Consider the following 21,355-nt stretch of genomic DNA (forward strand, 5'->3'; position numbering starts at 1 on the left):
CCTGGAATCAGGAGGAACTCCCAGAACACTCCCTGCAATCAGGAGGAACTCCCAGAACACTCCCTGCAATCAGGAGGAACTCCCAGAACACTCCCTGCAATCAGGAGGAACTCCCAGAACACTCCCTGCAATCAGGAGGAACTCCCAGAACACTCCCTGGAATCAGGAAGAACTCCCAGAACACTCCCTGGAATCAGGAGGAACTCCCAGAACACTCCCTGGAATCAGGAAGAACTCCCAGAACACTCCCTGGAATCAGGAGGAACTCCCAGAACACTCCCTGGAATCAGGAGGAACTCCCAGAACACTCCCTGGAATCAGAAGGAGCTCCCAGAACACTCCCTGGAATCAGGAGGAACTCCCAGAACACTCCCTGGAATCAGGAAGAACTCCCAGAACACTCCCTGGAATCAGGAGGAACTCCCAGAACACTCCCTGGAATCAGGAAGAACTCCCAGAACACTCCCTGGAATCAGGAAAGAACTCCCAGAACACTCCCTGGAATCAGGAAGAACTCCCAGAACACTCCCTGGAATCAGGAAGAACTCCCAGAACACTCCCTGGAATCAGGAGGAACTCCCCGAACACTCCCTGGAATCAGGAAGAACTCCCAGAACACTCCCTGGAATCAGGAGGAACTCCCAGAACACTCCCTGGAATCAGGAGGAACTCCCCGAACACTCCCTGTAATCAGGAGGAACTCCCAGAACACTCCCTGGAATCAGGAGGAACTCCCCGAACACTCCCTGTAATCAGGAGGAACTCCCAGAACACTCCCTGCAATCAGGAGGAACTCCCAGAACACTCCCTGGAATCAGGAAGAACTCCCAGAACACTCCCTGCAATCAGGAAGAACTCCCAGAACACTCCCTGCAATCAGGAGGAACTCCCAGAACACTCCCTGCAATCAGGAGGAACTCCCAGAACACTCCCTGCAATCAGGAGGAACTCCCAGAACACTCCCTGCAATCAGGAGGAACTCCCAGAACACTCCCTGGAATCAGGAAGGAGGACACAGCAGATTACACTGCGGCTTCAGATGCCCACGTCTAAGATGGCCGCACCCAGACAGCGTTTTTAAAAGTAAGATTTTGACTGAAATCCAATACTGTACACCTTGTAAGTATGAAAATAGCGGTTCTGTAAAGGGCGATGGATTAGAATTATAAGGGTATTTTTAGTTAAAAAAGGTATTTGAGGCCGGAACTCCGCTTTAAATTCATGAGATTAAAACGTCAAATACAATTATATAATTTTTGGCCAAGTGCATCGTGCATTTTCGGTACCATTTGATTCAACTCTAGTTGTAAGCCTTCCCTGTTTCCTTCTGAAAACATGGCAGTTGGGGAGGGGGGGGGGGCAGTAAAAATATGCAGTTGAGCTGTGGTGTTAATGCCTCAGTAAACTGCAAAGGTAAGGCAGACGCACATAGGCGTGCGCACAGGGTGTGTCTGGGCACACCCTAATAACCCTGTGGAGCAGATTCCCCCTGTTTGAACCCCTGATATTTCAGCAAAGCCCCCTAACTGCTCCTACAATTTTTATAAAAAATACTAAAATTGTAAAATATAATAAAAAAATAAAAACTACTGACACCATCCACTGCCCTGACACCACTCTCTTCCCTACTGACAGTGTCCACTGCTCTACTGACACAATCAGTATATGAGTATATCAGAGCTTTGAGGTGCACACCCTAAGGCAATAGGCTGTGCAAACACTTGCAGCCGTATGGAGGTATATGCAAAGCAGTAAGGCGCAAATTATGATTGCTATTTCGTTCAGCAGGCAGCACGGTCTGCAGAATGTGACCTATTGTATCAGTTGTGGATATTTTTAACTGATTCATGACAAACGTTCCCATACAGGTGTAATAATCTCTCTCACCAACAGGTGGTTTAGTGAGCTTTTGACGCCGTGTATTTAAAGATGGCTGCTGCATATTCAATTAACCATGTGGTTGGGGGTGTGCAACCATGTGTTGATGACCTCAAATCACAAAATGACCTGTGAGTGGTCAAGAGGAATGATTACATCCTGAGGTGATCTCTGGTATACAGGACTATAAAAAGGAGTCCATAGCATGAGGAATAGGAGCTGTGGAAAGACCAAGCATGTAGCCAGGATTTCTTATTGTCCTGTTCCTCCAGCTATCCGGTGTAAGCTGTTGACATTCAATTACCAGAGCTAAGTATTTGGTATTTTGGGATATTGGGAATAGGAGTGTTCCCATACATGTGTAATAATATCTCTCACCCACAGGTGGTTTAGTGAGCTTTTGATGCCGTGTATTTATTTAAAGATGCTTGCCGCATATTCAATTAACCATGTGGTGGGGGGGGGGGGGGGGGTGCAACCATGTGTTGATGACCTCACTCACAAAATGACCCGTGAGTGGTCAAGAGGAATGATTACATCCTGTGGGAGGACTATAAAAAGAGTCTATAGCGTGAGGAATAGTCTGTTTTTTTGGAGCTGTGGAAAGACCAAGCATGCAGCCAGGATTTCTTAATGTCATGTTCCTCCCGCAATCCAGTGTAAGCTGTTGACATTCAATTACCAGAGCAAAGTACTATTTGATATTTTGGGATATTGGGATTAGAAGTGTATGTTTTAGGGCTCTTTCACACGGGCGATCCGATCAGATCCGCCTGTCAGTTTTTTAGGCGGATCTGATCGGATCCTCCATGCAGCTCTATGGGGCAGCGGATGTCAGCGGAGACACCTCCGCTGACGCCCGCTGCCATCCGTATCCGATCCTGTCCGTGAAATCTGGACAGATGGAAACCCTATTTTTCCATCCGTTCAGGGTTCGGATCGGATGAAAGCAGACAGGCGGTCCGCTCTCATCCGATCCCCCATAGAGAGCAGCGGGGGCTGTGACAGCTCCCTCTCCGCACTGCAAGCGGAGACGGAGCTGTCATCCGCCAGGCTCAGCGGGAATTGGCGGATCAATCCCCGCTGAGCAGCACGGATCCGCCTACGGAGGCGGACCGTGTGAAAGAGCCCTAAGTTCTGGTATTTTGTGTAATGTTTATGGTAACTTATGTGTAAGTGTGGGTCTGTTCATTTTAAATATTCACTAGATATTTCAGTGGCTTTAAAGTAAACCTTCATTATAAAATTGTGTTGTTCCCACATTTGTTACACCTATTCAAGGGAATGGGGCTCAAATGTGGTACAGTACTGCAGGCTTTCTGGTGCAACGCCTTCTCATCACCTTTCAATTCCACCATGGATCACTATTCAGGACTAAAGCCTCGTACACACGCAACGAATTTCCGCCGACTGGTCGTCCGTCTTTTGTCCAGAGTGGTGTCTGTTGGTTGGAATGTGCTCTAGACTGCACATGAATTTTTCCGCACGACAGAATTCTACTTCAGAAGTGATGTCATGTGTTGGATTGCATCGAAATCTGTACTAATGAGACGAAAATCGGACGTGTTTTGACGGTCGACAAAAATTTTATAGCCTGCACACCAGGATTTTTTCGGCCGAAAAGTCGGAGTCGGTTGTCGGAAGCATCATACTAACAAGCCGAAAATCGGCAGATAGGTTGGACGTAAATTCCAGGCCGAATTTCGACTCGTGTGTACGGGGCTTATGCCGTGTGTAAATGAGCCCTAAATAAGACAAAAAGGCTGGCATATATTCTGGCAGTTCTCATCCCCACAGCATCAAAATCAACACCAATAGGCAACACGGGGACACCAAAATCATAAGCAGGTCAAAGGACTCTAATACAAAAAAAAAAAACTGCAGGCTTTCTGGTGCAACGCCTTCTCACCACCTGTCAATTCCACCGTGGATCACTATTCAGAGGACTAATGGGCCATACACAATATACAATTGTCTTAAGATTTTTTCCTTTAGATTTACCAAAATTATATAATATCAAATCTAAACACTTTCCATTTGTATGCAATCTGGAAGGCCCTTGCACAACATAGTTGAAGGTAAAGCCCCATACACGCGCACAGATTGTTGGCCAACTGATCGGCCAACTTTTGTCCAGTGTTTGTTGGTTGAAATGTGCTCTAGACTTGCACTGGACTTTTGTTGGCCAACAAAAACCAACTTCAGAAGTGATGTCATGTGATGGTTGACACTTTCCCTGTGTTTTTTCTTCTCTGAGCATGCCCAGTCTTGCTCATCTGATTTTTGTCTGCCAAAATCTGTACTGACTGAGGAACAATCGGCCGTTTTTCGTTGGCCAACAAAAATTTTATAGCATGCACACCAGATTTTTTTCGGCCGAAAATTCGCAGTTGGTTGTCAGAAGCATCATACTAACAAGCCGACAATCAGCAGATCGGACGTTGGCCGACAATTTACGGCCAACAATCTGTGCGTGTGTACGGGGCTTTAATCTAAAGAAAATCTAACAACAAAAGTTGTATAGTGTGTATCCAGCTTAAGCCGTGTGTAAATGAGCCCTAAATAAGACAAAAAGCCTGGCATATTACTTGTACGACGAGAAACAGATATTCAGTTTATACAAATTATTCATGATCTATTTGAGATCACCTCATAAAAAAACATATCTATAGTCACCTATAAACATTAATTGTCTGCACAGCACACCGCCCAGCATCCTGACTCAGCCTGCTCTCTCTCTCACATGTAAAGACCTAATCATCGTGACAATAGACAATCCTTGCCTCATTCTTAAGCCCCGTACACATGTACCGATCGTCGGCATACAAACGTTCGTCTTTTCTCCCCGGGATGTCGGTGAAAAGTGCAAAGACTGCCCAAGAATTTTGGCCGCCGACTACAGAAGTGACGTCATGTAATGGTTAACTTTCCCTGTGTTTTTTCTTTTCTGAGCATGCCCAGTCTTGCAAATCTGCGGTCTGTCGGCAGAATTCTGTACTGACTGGCGAACAATCGTCCGTTCTGGTGTCGGCATACAAAAATTTTAATGTTTGCAAGAAAGACTCTTGTCCGCAGAATGTGCGCAGACAGCTGTCGGAGGCACCATACTAACAAGCGTACAATCGGCAGATCTTTCGTCCGCCGACGTTTGTATGCTGACGATCGGTACGTGTGTACGGGCCTTTACTTCCCAGGAAAGAACAGAGCCTAACTTATGAGCACCACGACTACACTACGTAATATTCTGTAGAGTTCACAGCACCGAAATCAACACCAATAGGCAACACCGGGACACCAAAAACATAAGCAGGTCAAAGGTCTCGAATACAAAAAAAAACTGCAGGCTTTCTGGTGCAACGCCTTCTCATCACCCGTCAATTCCACTGTGGATCACTATTCAGAGGACAAAGCCGTGTGTAAATGAGCGCTAAATAAGACAAAAAGGCACTTGTATGACGAGAAACAAATATTAATTTTATACAAATTATTCATGATCTATTTGAGATCACCTCATAAACAAAAAAAAAATTTTGATATCTATAGTCACCTATAAATGTTAATTGTCTGCACAGCACACCGCCCAGCATCCTGACTCAGCCTGCTCTCTCTCATGTTAAGACCTAATCATCGTGACAATAGACAATCCTTGCCTCATTCTTACTTCCAAGGAAAGAACAGAGCCTAATGCCTCGTACACACGCAACGATTATTGGCCGTGAATTTTCGGCCAATGTCCGATCGGCCGATTTTCGGCTTGTTAGTATGATGCTTCCGACACCCGACTCCGACTTTTCGGCCGAAACAAAATCTAGTGTGCATGCTATAAAATTTTTGTTGGCCGTCAACACAACGGCCGATTATTCGTCAGTCAGTACAGATTTCGGCAGACAAAAATCTGATGAGCAAGACTGGGCATGCTCCGAGAAGAAAAAACACACGGAAAGTAAACCAGCACATGCCATCACTTCTGAAGTTGATTTTTGTTGGCCGAGAAAATTTGTGTACAGTCTAGGCACATTCCAACCAACAAAACACCACTCTGGACAAAAGTCGGACGATCGGTCAGCCGATAATCGTTGCGTGTGTACGAGGCATTACTTATGAACACCACGACTACACTGACACTGCGTAATATTCTGGGAGTTCTCAGCCACACAGCACCGAAATCAACACCAATAGGCAACACCGGGACACCAAAAACATAAGCAGGTCAAAGGACTCCAATACAAAAAAAACCCCCCAAAAAACCTGCAGGCTTTCTGGTGCAACGCCTTCTCATCACCTGTCAATTCCACCGTGGAACACTATTCAGAGGACTAAGCCGTGTGTAAATGAGCGCTAAATAAGACACAAAGGCACTTGTATGACGAGAAACAAATATTAATTTTATACAAATTATTCATGATCTATTTGAGATCACCTCATAAAAAAAAAAAAATGTTGATATCTATAGTCACCTATAAATGTTAATTGTCTGCACAGCACACCGCCCAGCATCCTGACTCAGCCTGCTCTCTCTCATGTTAAGACCTAATCATCGTGACAATAGACAATCCTTGCCTCATTCTTACTTCCAAGGAAAGAACAGAGCCTAAAGGCCTGTACACACAATAAGAAAATCTGTAGGGAAAATTCGTCCGACGACCGATCTGCCGATTTTCGGATTGTTAGTATGATGCTTTTCAACAGCCAATTCCGACTTTTCAGTTGACAAAATCCTGATGTGCAGGCTATAAAATTTTTGTCGACCGTAATACAAATTCGTCCAATTTTCATCTCATTAGTACAGATTTTGATGGAAAAAAATCTTAAGAGCAAGACTGGGCATGCTCAGAGACGAAAGAACGCATAGAAAGCAATCCAACACCTGACATCACTTCTGAAGTAGAATTCGGACGTACGGGAAAATTCGTATGAAAATAACCTCTTCACTTTCCACATCAGACTAGCATGCCACAAAAAACGGACGACAGATCGTTCGATAATCTGACCGTGTGCACGGGGCTTAACTTATGAGCACCACGACTACACTGCATAAAGTTCTGGGAGTTCTCAGCTACACAGCACCGAAATCAACACCAATAGGCAACACCGGGACACCAAAAACATAAGCAGGTCAAAGGACTTGAATACAAAAAAAAAAAACTGCAGGCTCTCTGGTGCAACGCCTTTTCACCACCTTTCAATTCCACCGTGGATCACTATTCAGGACTAAGCCGTGTGTAAATGAGCCCTAAATAAGACAAAAAGGCTGACATATTCTGGGAGTTCTCATCCCCACAGCACCGAAATCAACACCAATAGGGAACACCGGGACACCAAAAACATAAGCAGGTCAAAGGACTCGAATACAAAAAAAAAACCTGCAGGCTTTCTGGTGCAACGCCTTCTCATCACCTGTCAATTCCACCGTGGATCACTATTCAGAGGACTAAGCCGTGTGTAAATGAGCCCTACATAAGACAAAAAGGCTGGCATATTACTTGTATGACGAGAAACAAATATTAGTTCTCAGCTCCACAGCAACAAAATCAACACCAATAGGCAACCCCGGGACACCAAAAAACAAAAGCAGGTCAAAGGACTCCAATACAAAAACAAAAAAAAAAAGAAAAGTGAAACTGTCGCATGAGAAAAAAAAAAACAGGAGATCCTGAGATACAGATAAAATTGTCGACTTCCTGTTAACTACTTGACAACCAGACTTTTTCTGGCACTTTTTGTTTACAAGTTTAAATCAGTATTTTTTTCTAGAAAATTACTTATAACCCCCAAATATATATATATATATATATATATATATAATTTTTTTTTTTTTTAGCAGGCAGCCTAGGGTGGCCTTTTTCAACCAGGGTGCCCAGGCACTTTGGGGTGCCTTGATAAAAGGCCTAAAAATTGATCAAAAATTGTATACAAGCCAGCAGGTGGATGAAGCCTGACTTTTAGTTACACAAAGCCACAGGTTTTCATTATGCACCATTACAACTTTCCCAACAACCAATGGCATCATCAGTTGATAAGGAGGATGTCTGTTGCCTCCACAGCATCCTTGTTTGACCCTCCTTGTGCTCAAACCTGTGGCCCTCTAGCTGTTCCAGAACTACAAGTTCCATGAGACATTGCAAGGCTAACCGTTACAAGCGTGGCTTTCAAAGGCAGAGGCATGATGGGAATTGTAGTTCTGCAACAGCTGGAGGGCCACACCTTGAGCACCCATGCCCTAGGGCAGGCATATGCAAGCTGTGGCTCTCCAGCTGTTGCAAAACTACAAGTCCCATGAGGCATAGCAAGACTGACAGCCACAAGCATGACACCCAGAGGCACGATGGAACTTGTAGTTTTGCAACAGCTTGAGGGAAACAGTTTGCATATCCCTGCCCTTGGGAATAAAATGGCGATCGTTGCAATTTTTTAGGTCATACAGGATTTACGTATGTCACTTTGCCTGGCCGGGGCTGACCGCCGCAGTATATGTACTTGCGGCGGTCGGCAACCGGTTAAAGAAAAAAAAAAAGTTTTTAATTTATGAATTTATTTTTTAAACTTTCCCTTTTTAGTTTTTTTTGATCACTTTTATTCCCATTACAAGAAATGTAAGCATCCCCTGTGATAGATCTAAGGGATGATAGGTCCTCCTTATGGAGACCCCAGATCTCTCCTCTACCATGAAAAGCATGTGCGACCCACGTATGCGCTCTCTTTTGCACGAAACCATGGAGCGATAGGGGCACTTAATTTTTTTATTTATTAAATTTTACTTTTAAATAAGAATTAAAGGTCATATTTATGCAGAGATCTGGGGTCAAAAAGTCCCCAAATTTCTCCTTTATATTACAAGCAAAAGATAAAAAAAAAAAAATAATTTTTGATCTCTTTCTTAAAGCAAACTTCATTTACTTCCAGCCTGGACTGGAAGTGACGTCATGACGTCACTACAGTCCTCCAAGGCCATAGAGGTGATCAAAGATCTTATCACCTCTGTGAGCAGCCAGCCGCACCATCTGATAGTTTCCCAGGCGCACTGGAAAAAACGGTAAGCCCGAGAAACACTGGCGAGTGGTGGGGGGGGGCGGTGCGACACGTCCCCTCCCTCCACTTCTGAAAGCATTTCAGCAGTTCTGCTTTCATGAAAAAGCCAGACGCTGGCTGAAGAAGAAAAAAAAATAAAAATACCGGGGTTATGGCTCAGGGGTCTTCAAACTATGGCCCTCCAGTTGTTCAGGAACTACAATTCCCATCATGCCTAGTCATGTCTGTGCATGTCAGAGTTTTCCAAAGCATCATGGGATGTGTAGTTCCGCAACAGCTGGAGGGCCGTAGTTTAAGGATCCCTGTTGGCTGATAGCTTCTAACATGACTGCACACCAGTGCAGAAAGCAAGGTCCGTAAAGACATGGATGAGTGAGTTTGGGGTGGAGGAACTTGACTGGCCTGCACAGAGTCCTGACCTCAACCCCATAGAATGCTTTTGGGATGAATTAGAGCGCAGACTGCGAGCCTGACCTTCTCATCAAACATCAGTGCCTGACCTCACAAATGTGCTTCTGGAATAATGGTCAAACATTCCCATAGACACACTCCTAAACCTTGTGGACAGCCTTCCCAGAAGAGTTGAAGCTGTTATAGCTGCAAAGGGTGGGCCAACTCAATATTGAACCCTACGGACTAAGACTGGGATGCCATTAAAGTTCATGTGTGTGTAAAGGCAGGCGTCCCAATACTTTTGACAATATAGTGTATATGTACTGCAGCCAGTAAACGGTTAACCTTGCAGTCCCATTTGACCAGTAAAGAGGATCGGGGAATAGAAAGAAGCAAAATGTTACAGTGAAAAAACCCAAAAGTGACTTCTGTTTTCTCTCAGTCCCTTTAAAAGGCAAATTTTCACTGTAGAAAAAAACCCGCATGTGGTTGCACTCAGGTTTAGGGCAGGGAAAACCGGGAAATTCTCAGGAGTTTTATAAATGGTTTTCACAAAATGAAACCGGCCGGATTATTTTCATATTTGCTGACGTACGATTAAAATGACTCCTTACAAAACTGTTAGGATCCCCAAAATAAAGAAACTCTTTAACCACTTAAGCCCCAGAATATTTTACCCCCTTCCTGACCAGGGCCTATTTTGCGATTCGGCACTGCGTGACTTTAACGGACAATTGCGCGGTCGTGCAACGCTGTACCTAAACGAATTTGACGTCCTTTTTTTCCCCACAAACAGAGCTTTCTTTTGGTGGTATTTGATCACCTGTGCGATTTTTTGATCACGCGCTATAAACAAATAAAGAGCGACAATTTTGCAAAAATAGCAATATTTTTTAGATTTTTTTATATGAAATTCCCCCCCAAAAAAATGTAAAAATCAAAATTTTTTTAACATTTTAGGCCAATTTATTTTTTTTTTTTACCATATGTTTGGTTAAAAAAAAAAAAAAAAAAAAAAAAAAAATCACAAAAAGCGTATTTTGATTGGTTTGCGCAAAAGTTATTGCGTTTACTAAGGGAAAGATTTTTGTCATTTTTGTTGTTTTTTTTCAACGCGTAATGGCGGCGATCTACGATTTTTTTTTGCAGGACTGCGACATTGCGGCAGACAGATCGGACCCTTGACTGACATTTTTGACACTTTTGGGGGGGATCAGTGACATTACTACAGTAATCAGTGCTATAAATATGCACTGTTACTGTAAAAATTACACTGGCAGTGAAGGAGTTAACTTTATTGGAGAGGGAGGGGTTGTGTCCCTAGGGGCGTGCTTCTAACTGTGATTGGCTGTGGCTACTGGTGTAAGAACAGAGATCAACGGTCCTACATAGTAGAACCGTATGATCACCATTCTTACACAGGGAAGAATGACAGGCGGCTTGTTTACCTTAGCCGCCTGCCTTTCTTCCGGTGTAACGGAAGATCGCGAGTGACCGGCGGACATCGGGTCCGCCAGGCACACGCGGGGGGGGGGGGGGGGTGTGACCGCGCGGGAGCTCCCTAGAGCCTCACAGGCTAGCGACGTAGCCCTACGTCGCTTTGCCTGTGAGGGGCTGACCGCCGACATAAATAGTCGTGCGGCAGTCGGCAAGTGGTTAAAAGCCGGTTTACACTGGGGCGACTCAACGTCCCCCGGCTTTGAAGCCGCCCCATGCAGCGCGACTTCATCGCGGCTTGCAAACGATTTCTCTAATAGAAGTCAATGCAAGCCGCTCCGATGTTGCCCCCAAGTAGCGCAGGAACCTTTTTCGAAGTCGGAAGCGACTTGAGTCGCTCTGATTAGAACGGTTCCATTGCACAGAATGGACGCGTGACTTGTCGTGGCAGTGTGAACCGGGTCTAAGAGTTCTATCCAGCAGGGGCCAAGTTATAAGAGTGTGAAAAAGTCTGCTGCCCACAGCAAACAGTCAGATGAAGGATCCAGTTCTCGGACTTGCACCTGATAAAAGTCTATGAGAAGACCGAAGTCTGTATATTATAGCTGACTTGTAACTGGAGGCAGTTTGAGCGGCCGGGTGAATCTCAGGAGGCAGGATGCCAAAGCTTCTTAAAAAATTGCAGCTGGTGCAGCACCTGCTGTGGCTCCTTCAAAATGTGACCCAGAAGTTCAAGACTAACATTTGACACACAGGGTGTATTGTATGACACCCAGAGACCGTACTTGGTGGTGGCCTGATCTCCAAACGCACAGCCAGTGCAGAAAAAATGGAGACTCAAGTTGGAGAGGAAAGTCCTCCCGGTGATAGAAGAACATGGGCCCAGTGACTACTCACAGTAGATAGCGAGGCATGCATCGAGGAGCAAGGGTCCAGTGACTACTCACAGTAGATAGCGAGGCCTGCATTGAGGAGCATGGGCCCAGTGACTACTCACAGTAGATAGCGAGGCCTGCATCGGGGAGCAAGGGTCCAGTGACTACTCACAGTAGATAGCGAGGCCTGCATCGAGGAGCATGGGTCCAGTGACTGCTCACAGTAGATAGCGAGGCCTGCATCGAGTAGAATGGGCCCAGTGACTACTCACAGTAGATAGCAAGGCCTGCATCAAGGAGCAAGGGTCCAGTGACTACTCACAGTAGATAGCGAGGCATGCATCGAGGAGCAAGGGTCCAGTGACTACTCACAGTAGATAGCGAGGCCTGCATCGAGGAGCAAGGGTCCAGTGACTACTCACAGTAGATAGCGAGGCCTGCATCGAGGAGCAAGGGTCCAGTGACTACTCACAGTAGATAGCGAGGCCTGCATCGAGGAGCAAGGGTCCAGTGACTACTCACAGTAGATAGCGAGGCCTGCATCGAGGAGCAAGGGTCCAGTGACTACTCACAGTAGATAGCGAGGCCTGCATCGAGGAGCATGGGCCCAGTGACTACTCACAGTAGATAGCGAGGCCTGCATCGAGGAGCAAGGGTCCAGTGACTACTCACAGTAGATAGCGAGGGCTGCATCGAGGAGCATGGGTCCAGTGACTACTCACAGTAGATAGCGAGGGCTGCATCGAGGAGCAAGGGTCCAGTGACTACTCACAGTAGATAGCGAGGCCTGCATCGAGGAGCAAGGGTCCAGTGACTACTCACAGTAGATAGCGAGGGCTGCATCAAGGAGCATGGGTCCAGTGACTACTCACAGTAGATAGCGAGGGCTGCATCGAGGAGCAAGGGTCCAGTGACTACTCACAGTAGATAGCGAGGGCTGCATCGAGGAGCATGGGTCCAGTGACTACTCACAGTAGATAGCGAGGGCTGCATCGAGGAGCATGGGTCCAGTGACTACTCACAGTAGATAGCGAGGGCTGCATCGAGGAGCATGGGTCCAGTGACTACTCACAGTAGATAGCGAGGGCTGCATCGAGGAGCATGGGTCCAGTGACCACCCATCAGCTTGCGATCAAAGGTGCACTCTTTGGCCGTACATAGTACATCCAAAGCGCTGAACTGGCTAAAGTGTAGTTCCAGCCGTTTCTGTTTATTAAAAGTCAGCAGCTACAAGAAGTGTATCTGCCGATTAATAATAAACACACTCACCTGTCCCACAATTCGGCGAAGCCTCAGTTCTCTCCCTCTCCTCTGCATCACTAGTGTGAGCACCTGGCTGTGACAGCCGGATGGGCGCTGCGCATCCTGAATGGTCGAGCAATCTTCTGTTACCTGTGACGAGTCCCAGAAGAGCGCGGGAAAGGAGAGAGGAGAACTTTGCTCGAGTCGCCTAGGCGGCCCGAGGGGAAGTGGGAGCGGGTACCTGTCAAATCTAGGTAGCCCGCTCCCCCCCCCCCCCCACAAAATAATGACAATGGCACATCAGGGGGTCAGGATTCTTCCAGCGTCCAGATCCCCTGAGCAGAATGCTTACCGAGGACGCCTTCCCAGCCGGCATCCGTGGTGACCACTTTCAAATACAAGGGGAGGAAGGATTTTCCCAGCCGAAGCGCCAGAGAATGAAGCCACCATATCAGGGACTCCTCCTTGCCCCGACTCAGCCAGATCTGATTTTCCAGAGACTGCGGAGTCTTGTCCCATTTGGTCAGAATTTCCCTTTACAGGGACCTCGTATAGAGCTGTGTAAACGGAACCGCCTTGAAGGTAGACACCATCAGGCCCAGCACCCGCATGCAAGTCCGGAGGGATGACCATTTGTTGGACAGCAAGAGGCAAATTGCAGCCTGCAATTTCTGGAATTTGTCCAGAGGAAGGAGCACTCTGGCTTAGGCCAAGTCCAGAGTCAGGCCAAGATAGTCGAGCTTTGTGGAAGGAACCAGAGCAGACTTCTAAAAATTCAGAATCCAGCTGAACTCCTGCACAGTTCGTATTGTGATCTCCAGGTTCTCCACCAGAGCAGAGGGAGACTCCGCTCGCAGAAAGATCATCCAAGTAGCCCAGTACCGCGATCCCCCGTTGATAATGCTCCTCTCCCACAGCAAAGTGGAGAAAACAGTGGTGACTAGCACATATTGGAATGTGAAGGTAGGCATCCTTGGTATCGATAAAGGCGAGGAAATTCCCCGCTGACGCAGGGATGCCACCACCGTTCGAATGGACTCCATTCTGAACTTCTGTACCCGCACAAAGCAGTTTAGCTCCTTGAGGTGCAGGAATGGATGCACTTTGCCTTCCTTCCTGGAAACTGAACAGGTTTGAGTAAAAGTCCTGAAAACGTTCCAAGGTTGGAACTGGGACATTCTCCCTTTAAAGAAACAGGCCTTGTACTTACCCAAAAAGGCACTGTAAGCAGTCTTGGGACAGGCACAAGTTGGAAGGAAAAAACCTTGCCTGGGGACAAGAGCAAAACTCGATCTTGTAGCCTGACTGAATGACTTTTTGGACCCACTTGTCTGGCACCTGGGAAGTCCACGGGTCCGGAAACCAGTGAAGATATCCAGCCCACCCCCAATACGCGTGAGAGCACAGCTTCATGCAGAAGGAGCCTTGTCCACGGGTCCGGAGAAGCCCGATTTTGGCTTGCCAGACTACGTGTGTTTGAATCCTCTAGAAGAGGCCCTGAAAGGCTTCAAGCCCTGTCAGTCGACCCTGAGGGACGAAAAAAAACTTATGAGCCGAGAAGGAAGGCCCACGTCTATGATGAGGTTCCTTGCCCTTAGTAGCCAGCGGAAGAAAAGTACTCTTCCTCCCCTGTGAGAACTTTAATGATGTCATCCAGGGTAGCACCAAACAGGCACTCTCCTTGAAAAGGAAGAAGATCAGTCAAGGCCTTTTTTGAAGACTGATCCACAAGACCAGCACTTGAGCCAAAAGACACGCCGAAGGACCACTGCCAAAACAGAGGTGAGCCATCAGGGGAGCCGCATCCAAAGAGGCATCACAGATAAACTGCAGCCCCTGGACTAGCTGGTCCGCCAGCTCGGCAAAGGCAGGGGGAGCTGTTCCCCTTCCAGGTCACAGCGTAGAAGCTTAGCCCACTCGGTCAGAGTTTGCGACACTAGGGCAATGGTGAATACAGGCCTCATTGCCGAACCAGCCTGAATGTACATAGTGCGGGCCACAGCCTCTGCCTTCCGGTCAGCTGGATCCTTAAAGGCCGGGGACTCTTCAACCAGAATCACGGTTGCCTTGTTTAATCTGGAAACCAGAGGGTCCTCCACCGGTGGCACAGTCCCCTTCTTAAGAAGGAACTCCTCATAGGGGTATCACCTAGTAAAGCGCTTAGGGACGCCCCGGGAATGCTTTGGTCATCCCCACTCTTTAGCAACAATCTACATCTTCAGGGTCTCACGCACAGATACACTCTGTGCATCCGCCAGCGCCTCTTTTTGCGTGGTCACAGACGTGGAGGAATCATCCTCACTATCAGAGGATTCCAGGCGCGTGATTGCAGACCAAGCAGGGTGACCCACGTCCGCGGCGGCCGAATCAGATTCAGGATCTGATGAGAAAGAGGAGGCAGCGGAAGGCGGGGGGCACTTTTTCCTAGCCCGTCGTCCGCAAGCCATCTCCACCCGGGACATACGGGACTCCAGGCAGTCAGTGCATGGATGGATGGTTGGGACCCAGAGGGGGGATCAGGTGGGGAAACGTGTTTCAAAGACTTCATGAGTCACCAGGGGGACTCCACAAAAAGTGTAAAACAGTGCTAAGGGACAACCCTCACCAGGCTGGCAGCACCACCTGGTCGCCAGGCACAAAGCACCAAGCGATGCTCAGCAGAGAGGGAGAGGACCCGACCAGACTCACCACCCACAGAAACCGGCACCAGCAGCCACCAGGGGAATCTGCACTACAGATGCAGCAATAAGTAAAATAATCCAGGAGTCAGCACCAAGGAATGAGGAGGGTCTCGTACCGCCGAAATCGCCGCCCACAGGGCTCCACTGTCCTGGCTGCCACCATTTCCAATGGAAAACCACAACAAAATGGCTGCCGACTACACAAACATGGCTGCCGTGTAGAAACAGGCTACAACAAAAACAAAACAAAAATGTTTCTATGTTCATATATATACACACACATATATCTATCTATCTATCTATATATATCTATATCTATCTATATCTATATATATATATACACACACACACATACATACACACACACAGCTCAAAAAAAAAAAAAAAGAGAGGAACACTTTGAAAACACCACATCAGATCTCAATTGGAAAAAATCTCATGCTGGATATCTACACTGGTATGGACTGGGTAATGTGTTAGGATCTATACTGGTATGGACTGGGTAATGTGTTAGGATCTATACTGGTATGTACTGGGTAATGTGTTAGGATCTACACTGGTATGGACTGGGTAATGTGTTAGGATCTATACTGGTATGGACTGGGTAATGTGTTAGGATCTATACTGGTATGGACTGGGTAATGTGTTAGGATCTACACTGGTATGGACTGGGTAATGTGTTAGGATCTATACTGGTATGGACTGAGTAATGTGTTAGGATCTACACTGGTATGGACTGGGTAATGTCTTGGGATCTACACTGGTATGGACTGGGTAATGTGCTAGGATCTATACTGGTATGGACTGGGTAATGTGCTAGGATCTATACTGGTATGGACTGGGTAATGTGTTAGGATCTACACTGGTATGCACTGGGTAATGTCTTAGGATCTACACTGGTATGGACTGGGTAATGTGTGAGGATCTATACTGGTATGGACTGGGTAATGTGTGAGGATCTATACTGGTATGGACTGGGTAATGTCTTAGGATCTATACTGGTATGGACTGGGTAATGTCTTAGGATCTACACTGATATGGACTGGGTAATGTGTGAGGATCTATACTGGTATGGACGAGGATCTACACTGGTATGGACTGGGTAATGTCTTAGGATCTATACTGCCACTGACCCAAGCCAAATGCAAAACAGTCAGAAAAGATGGAGCGGGGGGGGGGGGGATTGTCAGTGGCCTCCACCTATAAAACCATTCCTGTTTTAGAAGTCATCTCATTGTTGCCCATCTAGTGTACCTGTTAATTTCATTATCACCAAAGTAGCTGAAACAGATTTACAACCCCCTCTGCTACTTAACTGTCCAGATCAATATCCCAGGAGTTTGTCTTGATGCTATACTTTGATTAAAAAAAGTGTTCCTTTAATTTGTTTGAGCAGTGTAAATATTTTTTAGATATTACATTGTGCTACCTTATTTTTGGAGGTTACCTTTTTTGCTTTTTTTAGATGTTACATTATATTACTACACACATACATATATATATATTTTTTTTTTAATGGTTTATTTTTTCAGTGTTGCATTAAACTAAACCTTTGACTTGTAAAGAACTCTGCAATGCTTTGCACCAGAATTGTAATGAACAGGACAAATAAAACATTTCGACATGTTGTTATCTAGAGTAACAATATAGCTTTTTTTTTTTAATTAGAACTAGTTTACTCTTAGTAAGAATAGGCGGTTCAGTTGTGGTTTTACCACGCCCACCAAAAGTTTCAAAGTCAGCTGGGATGGGGTTTGTACACATACAGGAAAAAACATAACCCCCCCCCCCCCCCATCACATATGGCGGTAAGTACAGCTGCACAACAAGACCCATTCAAGTGACCGGGGATGTGCCACAAATGTATGCAATGGGACATGGTTGCAGCGCTGTGGCGCGGGCTTTTGTGGGTTAAATCGCACAGCGAGAAGGTGACATATCAACTCCCAGCCGCCTGTCAACCACAGATTGCTTCTCAGAGGAGTGGCGAGGGCTGCCGCATGCATTAATGAGCCCTAATAATGAGAACAGAAGAAGAATTTTCCTTTTAAATTGACACTTCTTGTCTTTTTTTTTTGTTTTTGCAAAATGATAAAAGTATCGATTTGTTAGGCAGGAAATAAACTCACAGCAGAGATGTAACCATTGAATTGGTTACATTTGTATCACAAGCTAGAACTTTTTTTTTTTTTATCCAGAACTATCTAAGGACGAGGATTTGGGGTCCAGTCACACCATCCGCGGTGTCACAATACAGCAGCTGGTGGGGGACACAATGCGGAATAACGGCAGTGCCCACCCTGGGGCACAGCCACCTCAGTGGGACCCTTGGTCAGGGCAGGAGCCGCAAAAGTACCTCTTCACTTTTTCTTTTGAAACAACTTTATTGAAAGGTCACAAATTAACAGTTTCACTTGGTTCTATTGGCAGCGGCACGGTCTGAGGCGGTGAAGTTTGTACATTTGCACATGCCAAAACTATACAGCAACACAGTGACATCTGATGGGTCCAACAGTCTTGGGGGACCCCCCCCCCCCGTCAGAGCAGGGGCCTGAGCAGAGCCCACAGTCCAGCCGGTCGCTTCAGGACGACTCTTGGTGCAGTAGGGGCCTCAAAGAGACCCACAGTTCAGCTGACCTCTTTGGTGGGACCCACAGTATGGCTGGCCACCTCAGTGGGACCATTTGTCCAGGCAGGAGCCCCGATGGGACCCACAGTCCAGTCGGCCACCTCAGTGGGACCATTTGTCCAGGCAGGAGCCCCAATGGGACCCATAGTCCAGTCAGCCACCTCAGTGGGACCCTTGGTCAGGGCAGGAGCCGCAAAAGGACCCACAGCCTGGCCGGCCACCTCAGTGGGACCCTTGGTCCAGGCAGGAGCCCAGAAAGGACCCACAGTCCGGCTGGCCATTCCTGCAGGACACTCAGTCTGGCCAGAACTCTCGGCGGGACCCACAGTCGGGCCGGGTGCCTCCGCAGGACCCTTAGTGCAGCCAGAAGCCCAAAAGGGAACAAGAGTCCCGCCGGCCACCCACGGTCTTAGCAGGAGCCCCAAAGGGACCTACGACAGTTTGTCCTGCCACTGTGGCCTCTGTGGGACTCTCAGTGTGGCCAGCCCCCTCAGTGGGACCCACAGTCGGGCTGGCTGCCTCCACAGGTCCCTTAGTCTGCCCAGCCACCTCAGTGGGACCCTTGATGCAGTCAGGAGCCCGAAAGGGAACAAGAGTCCCGCCGGCCACTGTGACAGGGACCACAGTCCGGGCAAAAGCCCCAAAGGGACCCACAAGTCTTGCCACCTTGGCAGGACCATGTGTCTGGGCAGGAGCCCCAAAGGGACCCTCAGTCCGGCCGTCTCAGTGGGATCCTTGGTGCAGACAGCAGCCCAAAAGGGAACAAAAGTCCCGCCAGCCACCGTGACAGGGCCCATGGTTCAGGCAGAAGCCCCAAAGAGACCCACAGTCAAAGGGACCCTCAGTCCGGTCACCTTGGCGGGACCCTATGTCCGGGCAGAAGCCCCAAAGGGACCCTCGGTCCGGCTGCCGTCTCAGTGGGATCCTTGGTCAGGGCAGTCTCCTCACCAGGCCCCTGGGTCTGGGTAGAAGGCGTGTGGCCCTAAGAGTCTTCAGGTGCCAGCTGACCCAACAAGCCGGCTACATTATACCAAGTATCACAAACAGCCCCAACCACAACCCACCCCAAGACTAGAGCTGAAGAGAGCCTAGATCTGGCCCCTCGGGCCCCAAATGTCAGCATACCTCCTGAGGGACTGGTTAGATCATTCCATGTATTACAAAGGGTACTTTGCCCCCCTCCCCCACCCAACATGCCACATTCTCAGACCAAAAGGCAATAGACCAGTGGGGAGGGTCCGGGAGTGGCCCCTGGGGGGGCCCCCAAGTGCCTAACTTACGGGGAGCTGGTTATAGTACATTATGTATTACAAGGGCCCAAGTACACTCCATACCCTCATACAATTACATTCAAAAGGCCAAAACAAAATGACGTCCAGGTGTGGCCCCTGGGGGCCCCTAAGGTTGACGCACCTTACAAGGAGCTGCATAGAGATGTCCAGACACTACACACTGTCAGGGGGGACTGAATGAGGTGGGATTGTTGAGAGGGTCAAAGTGTGGCCCTTAGGGGCCCCCAGTGTCAAACCCCGTGAGAAGTTGTAAATGGTGTGCCTTGTATAATAGGGGCCCCCAGACTCAACACATCCTCAAGAATGACTGAAGGGGATGGGCCTGAGGAGAGGATCTAAGTGGGGCCCTTGGTATCAAATACACCATATGTATTAAGGGCCCTCTGTGGGAGTGGGACACATTCTTTGTGGGGGCCCCAGACACAACACAGCCTCAAAAAAGACTGCAGGTGATGGGGCTGTTGAGGGGTCTAAGTGGGGCCCTTATGGCCCCCTGGTACCAAATACACATCAAATTAATAAGGACACTTTGTGGGGCCCCCAGACATGACACATTCTTTGATTCTTTGTGGGGCCCCTAGACACAGCACAGCCTCAAGAAGGACCACAAGGGATGGGCCTGTTGAGGGGGTCTAAGTTGGGTCCTTAGGGGCCCCTGGTATCAAATATACCTCATGTATAAATAAGGGCCATTTATGGGGCCCCCAGACATGACACATTCTTTATGGGGCCCCCCCAGACACAACACAGCCTCAAGAAGGACCGCAGGTGATGGGCCTGTTGAGGGGGTCTATGTTGGGTCCTTAGGGGCCCCTGGTACCAAATTTATCTCATGTATGAATAAGGGCCCTTAGTGGGGCCCCCAGCCACAACATTCTTTGTGGGGCCCCTAGACACAACACAGCCTCAAGAAGGACCGCAGGGGATGGGCCTGTTTAGGGGGGGGGGGGCTTAAGTGGGGCCCTTAGGGGCCCCTCATACCAAATACACATCATATTAATAAGGACACTTTGTGGGGCCCCGAGACACAACACAGCCTCAAGAATCACTGAATGGGGGGCTGTAAAAAGGGCTCAAGTGTGGCCCTCAGGGGCCCCTAGAACCAAATAAACCTCATAAGAAGCTGGGTATGCTATTCTCTGTGTAATAAGGGCCCTTGTGGGGCCCCCAGACACAACAGAACCCTCAACAAGGCCTGAATGAGGTGGCCCTGTGAAGGGGGTCTGGGTGTGGCCCCTGGGGGCCCCAGGTGGTCTCCCCCCTCTCAGGCTTCTATGAGGTGTGGCCCCCCCGGGCAGTATTCAGGTTCAGGAAATGAATAGGAGGGGAGTGGGGGAGGTGTGGCCCCTGGGGGCCCTCCAGTGACAGCTTCCCCCCCCCCCCCCCATGTCTCCCGGAAGGAGGGTAAGGGGGGGTGGGGTGACAGGGCAGAATGAGGCGGGCCAGGCCCCGTTACCTCTTCCGCCGGTCTCCTTCCCTCCTCACCGGCCTCCCGCCCTCTCCTCCTCATCTCCCCCCCGGCCCCTCTTCCCCCTCCGCCGCCTCTCCCTCCCCGCCTTCCCCTCACACAACTCACTCGAGCCCGTGGTGGCCGCCATCTTGCGCTCGCTGTGCTCCGGAGCCCGCCTCTCGGTGACGTCACGCAGGGCGGGCCTCCCCCTACCGGCTGTCACAGCAGTGGGGCGGGGTCAGCGCGTACACCCAGGCAGGGAGGAACCCTGGGAGAGCGGAGTGGGGAGTCGCCATGTTTGATAAGGGCAAGAGAACGGGAAAAGAGATTGTGGCTTAGAAATAAAATTGAATGACCGGTGTCCATAAGCGACAGGTTGGCGTTATTATACCAGTGGGGATCTGTGTAAAATATTCTGTATTGGGGGGACGATATTGTTCAACACACAG

At 48.3% G+C, this 21,355-nt stretch overlaps 1 protein-coding gene across 1 annotated transcript in view; it reads right to left on the reverse strand.

The window, feature by feature from the left end:
- LOC309566862 (ubiquitin-conjugating enzyme E2 variant 1) overlaps positions 1-21,153 on the reverse strand; it is a 51,124-nt gene extending 29,971 nt beyond the window's left edge. The window contains exon 1 of the mRNA XM_082272207.1: positions 21,033-21,153. Within this exon, the coding sequence (XP_082128333.1) occupies positions 21,033-21,054 (22 nt within the window). The 5' untranslated portion in view covers positions 21,055-21,153. The remainder of the gene's footprint in view (positions 1-21,032) is intronic.
- Positions 21,154-21,355: the final 202 nt, after the last annotated feature.

This window comes from Pelophylax lessonae (assembly GCF_965119305.1).
Source record: "Pelophylax lessonae genome assembly, chromosome: 11".
NCBI lineage: Eukaryota > Metazoa > Chordata > Amphibia > Anura > Ranidae > Pelophylax > Pelophylax lessonae.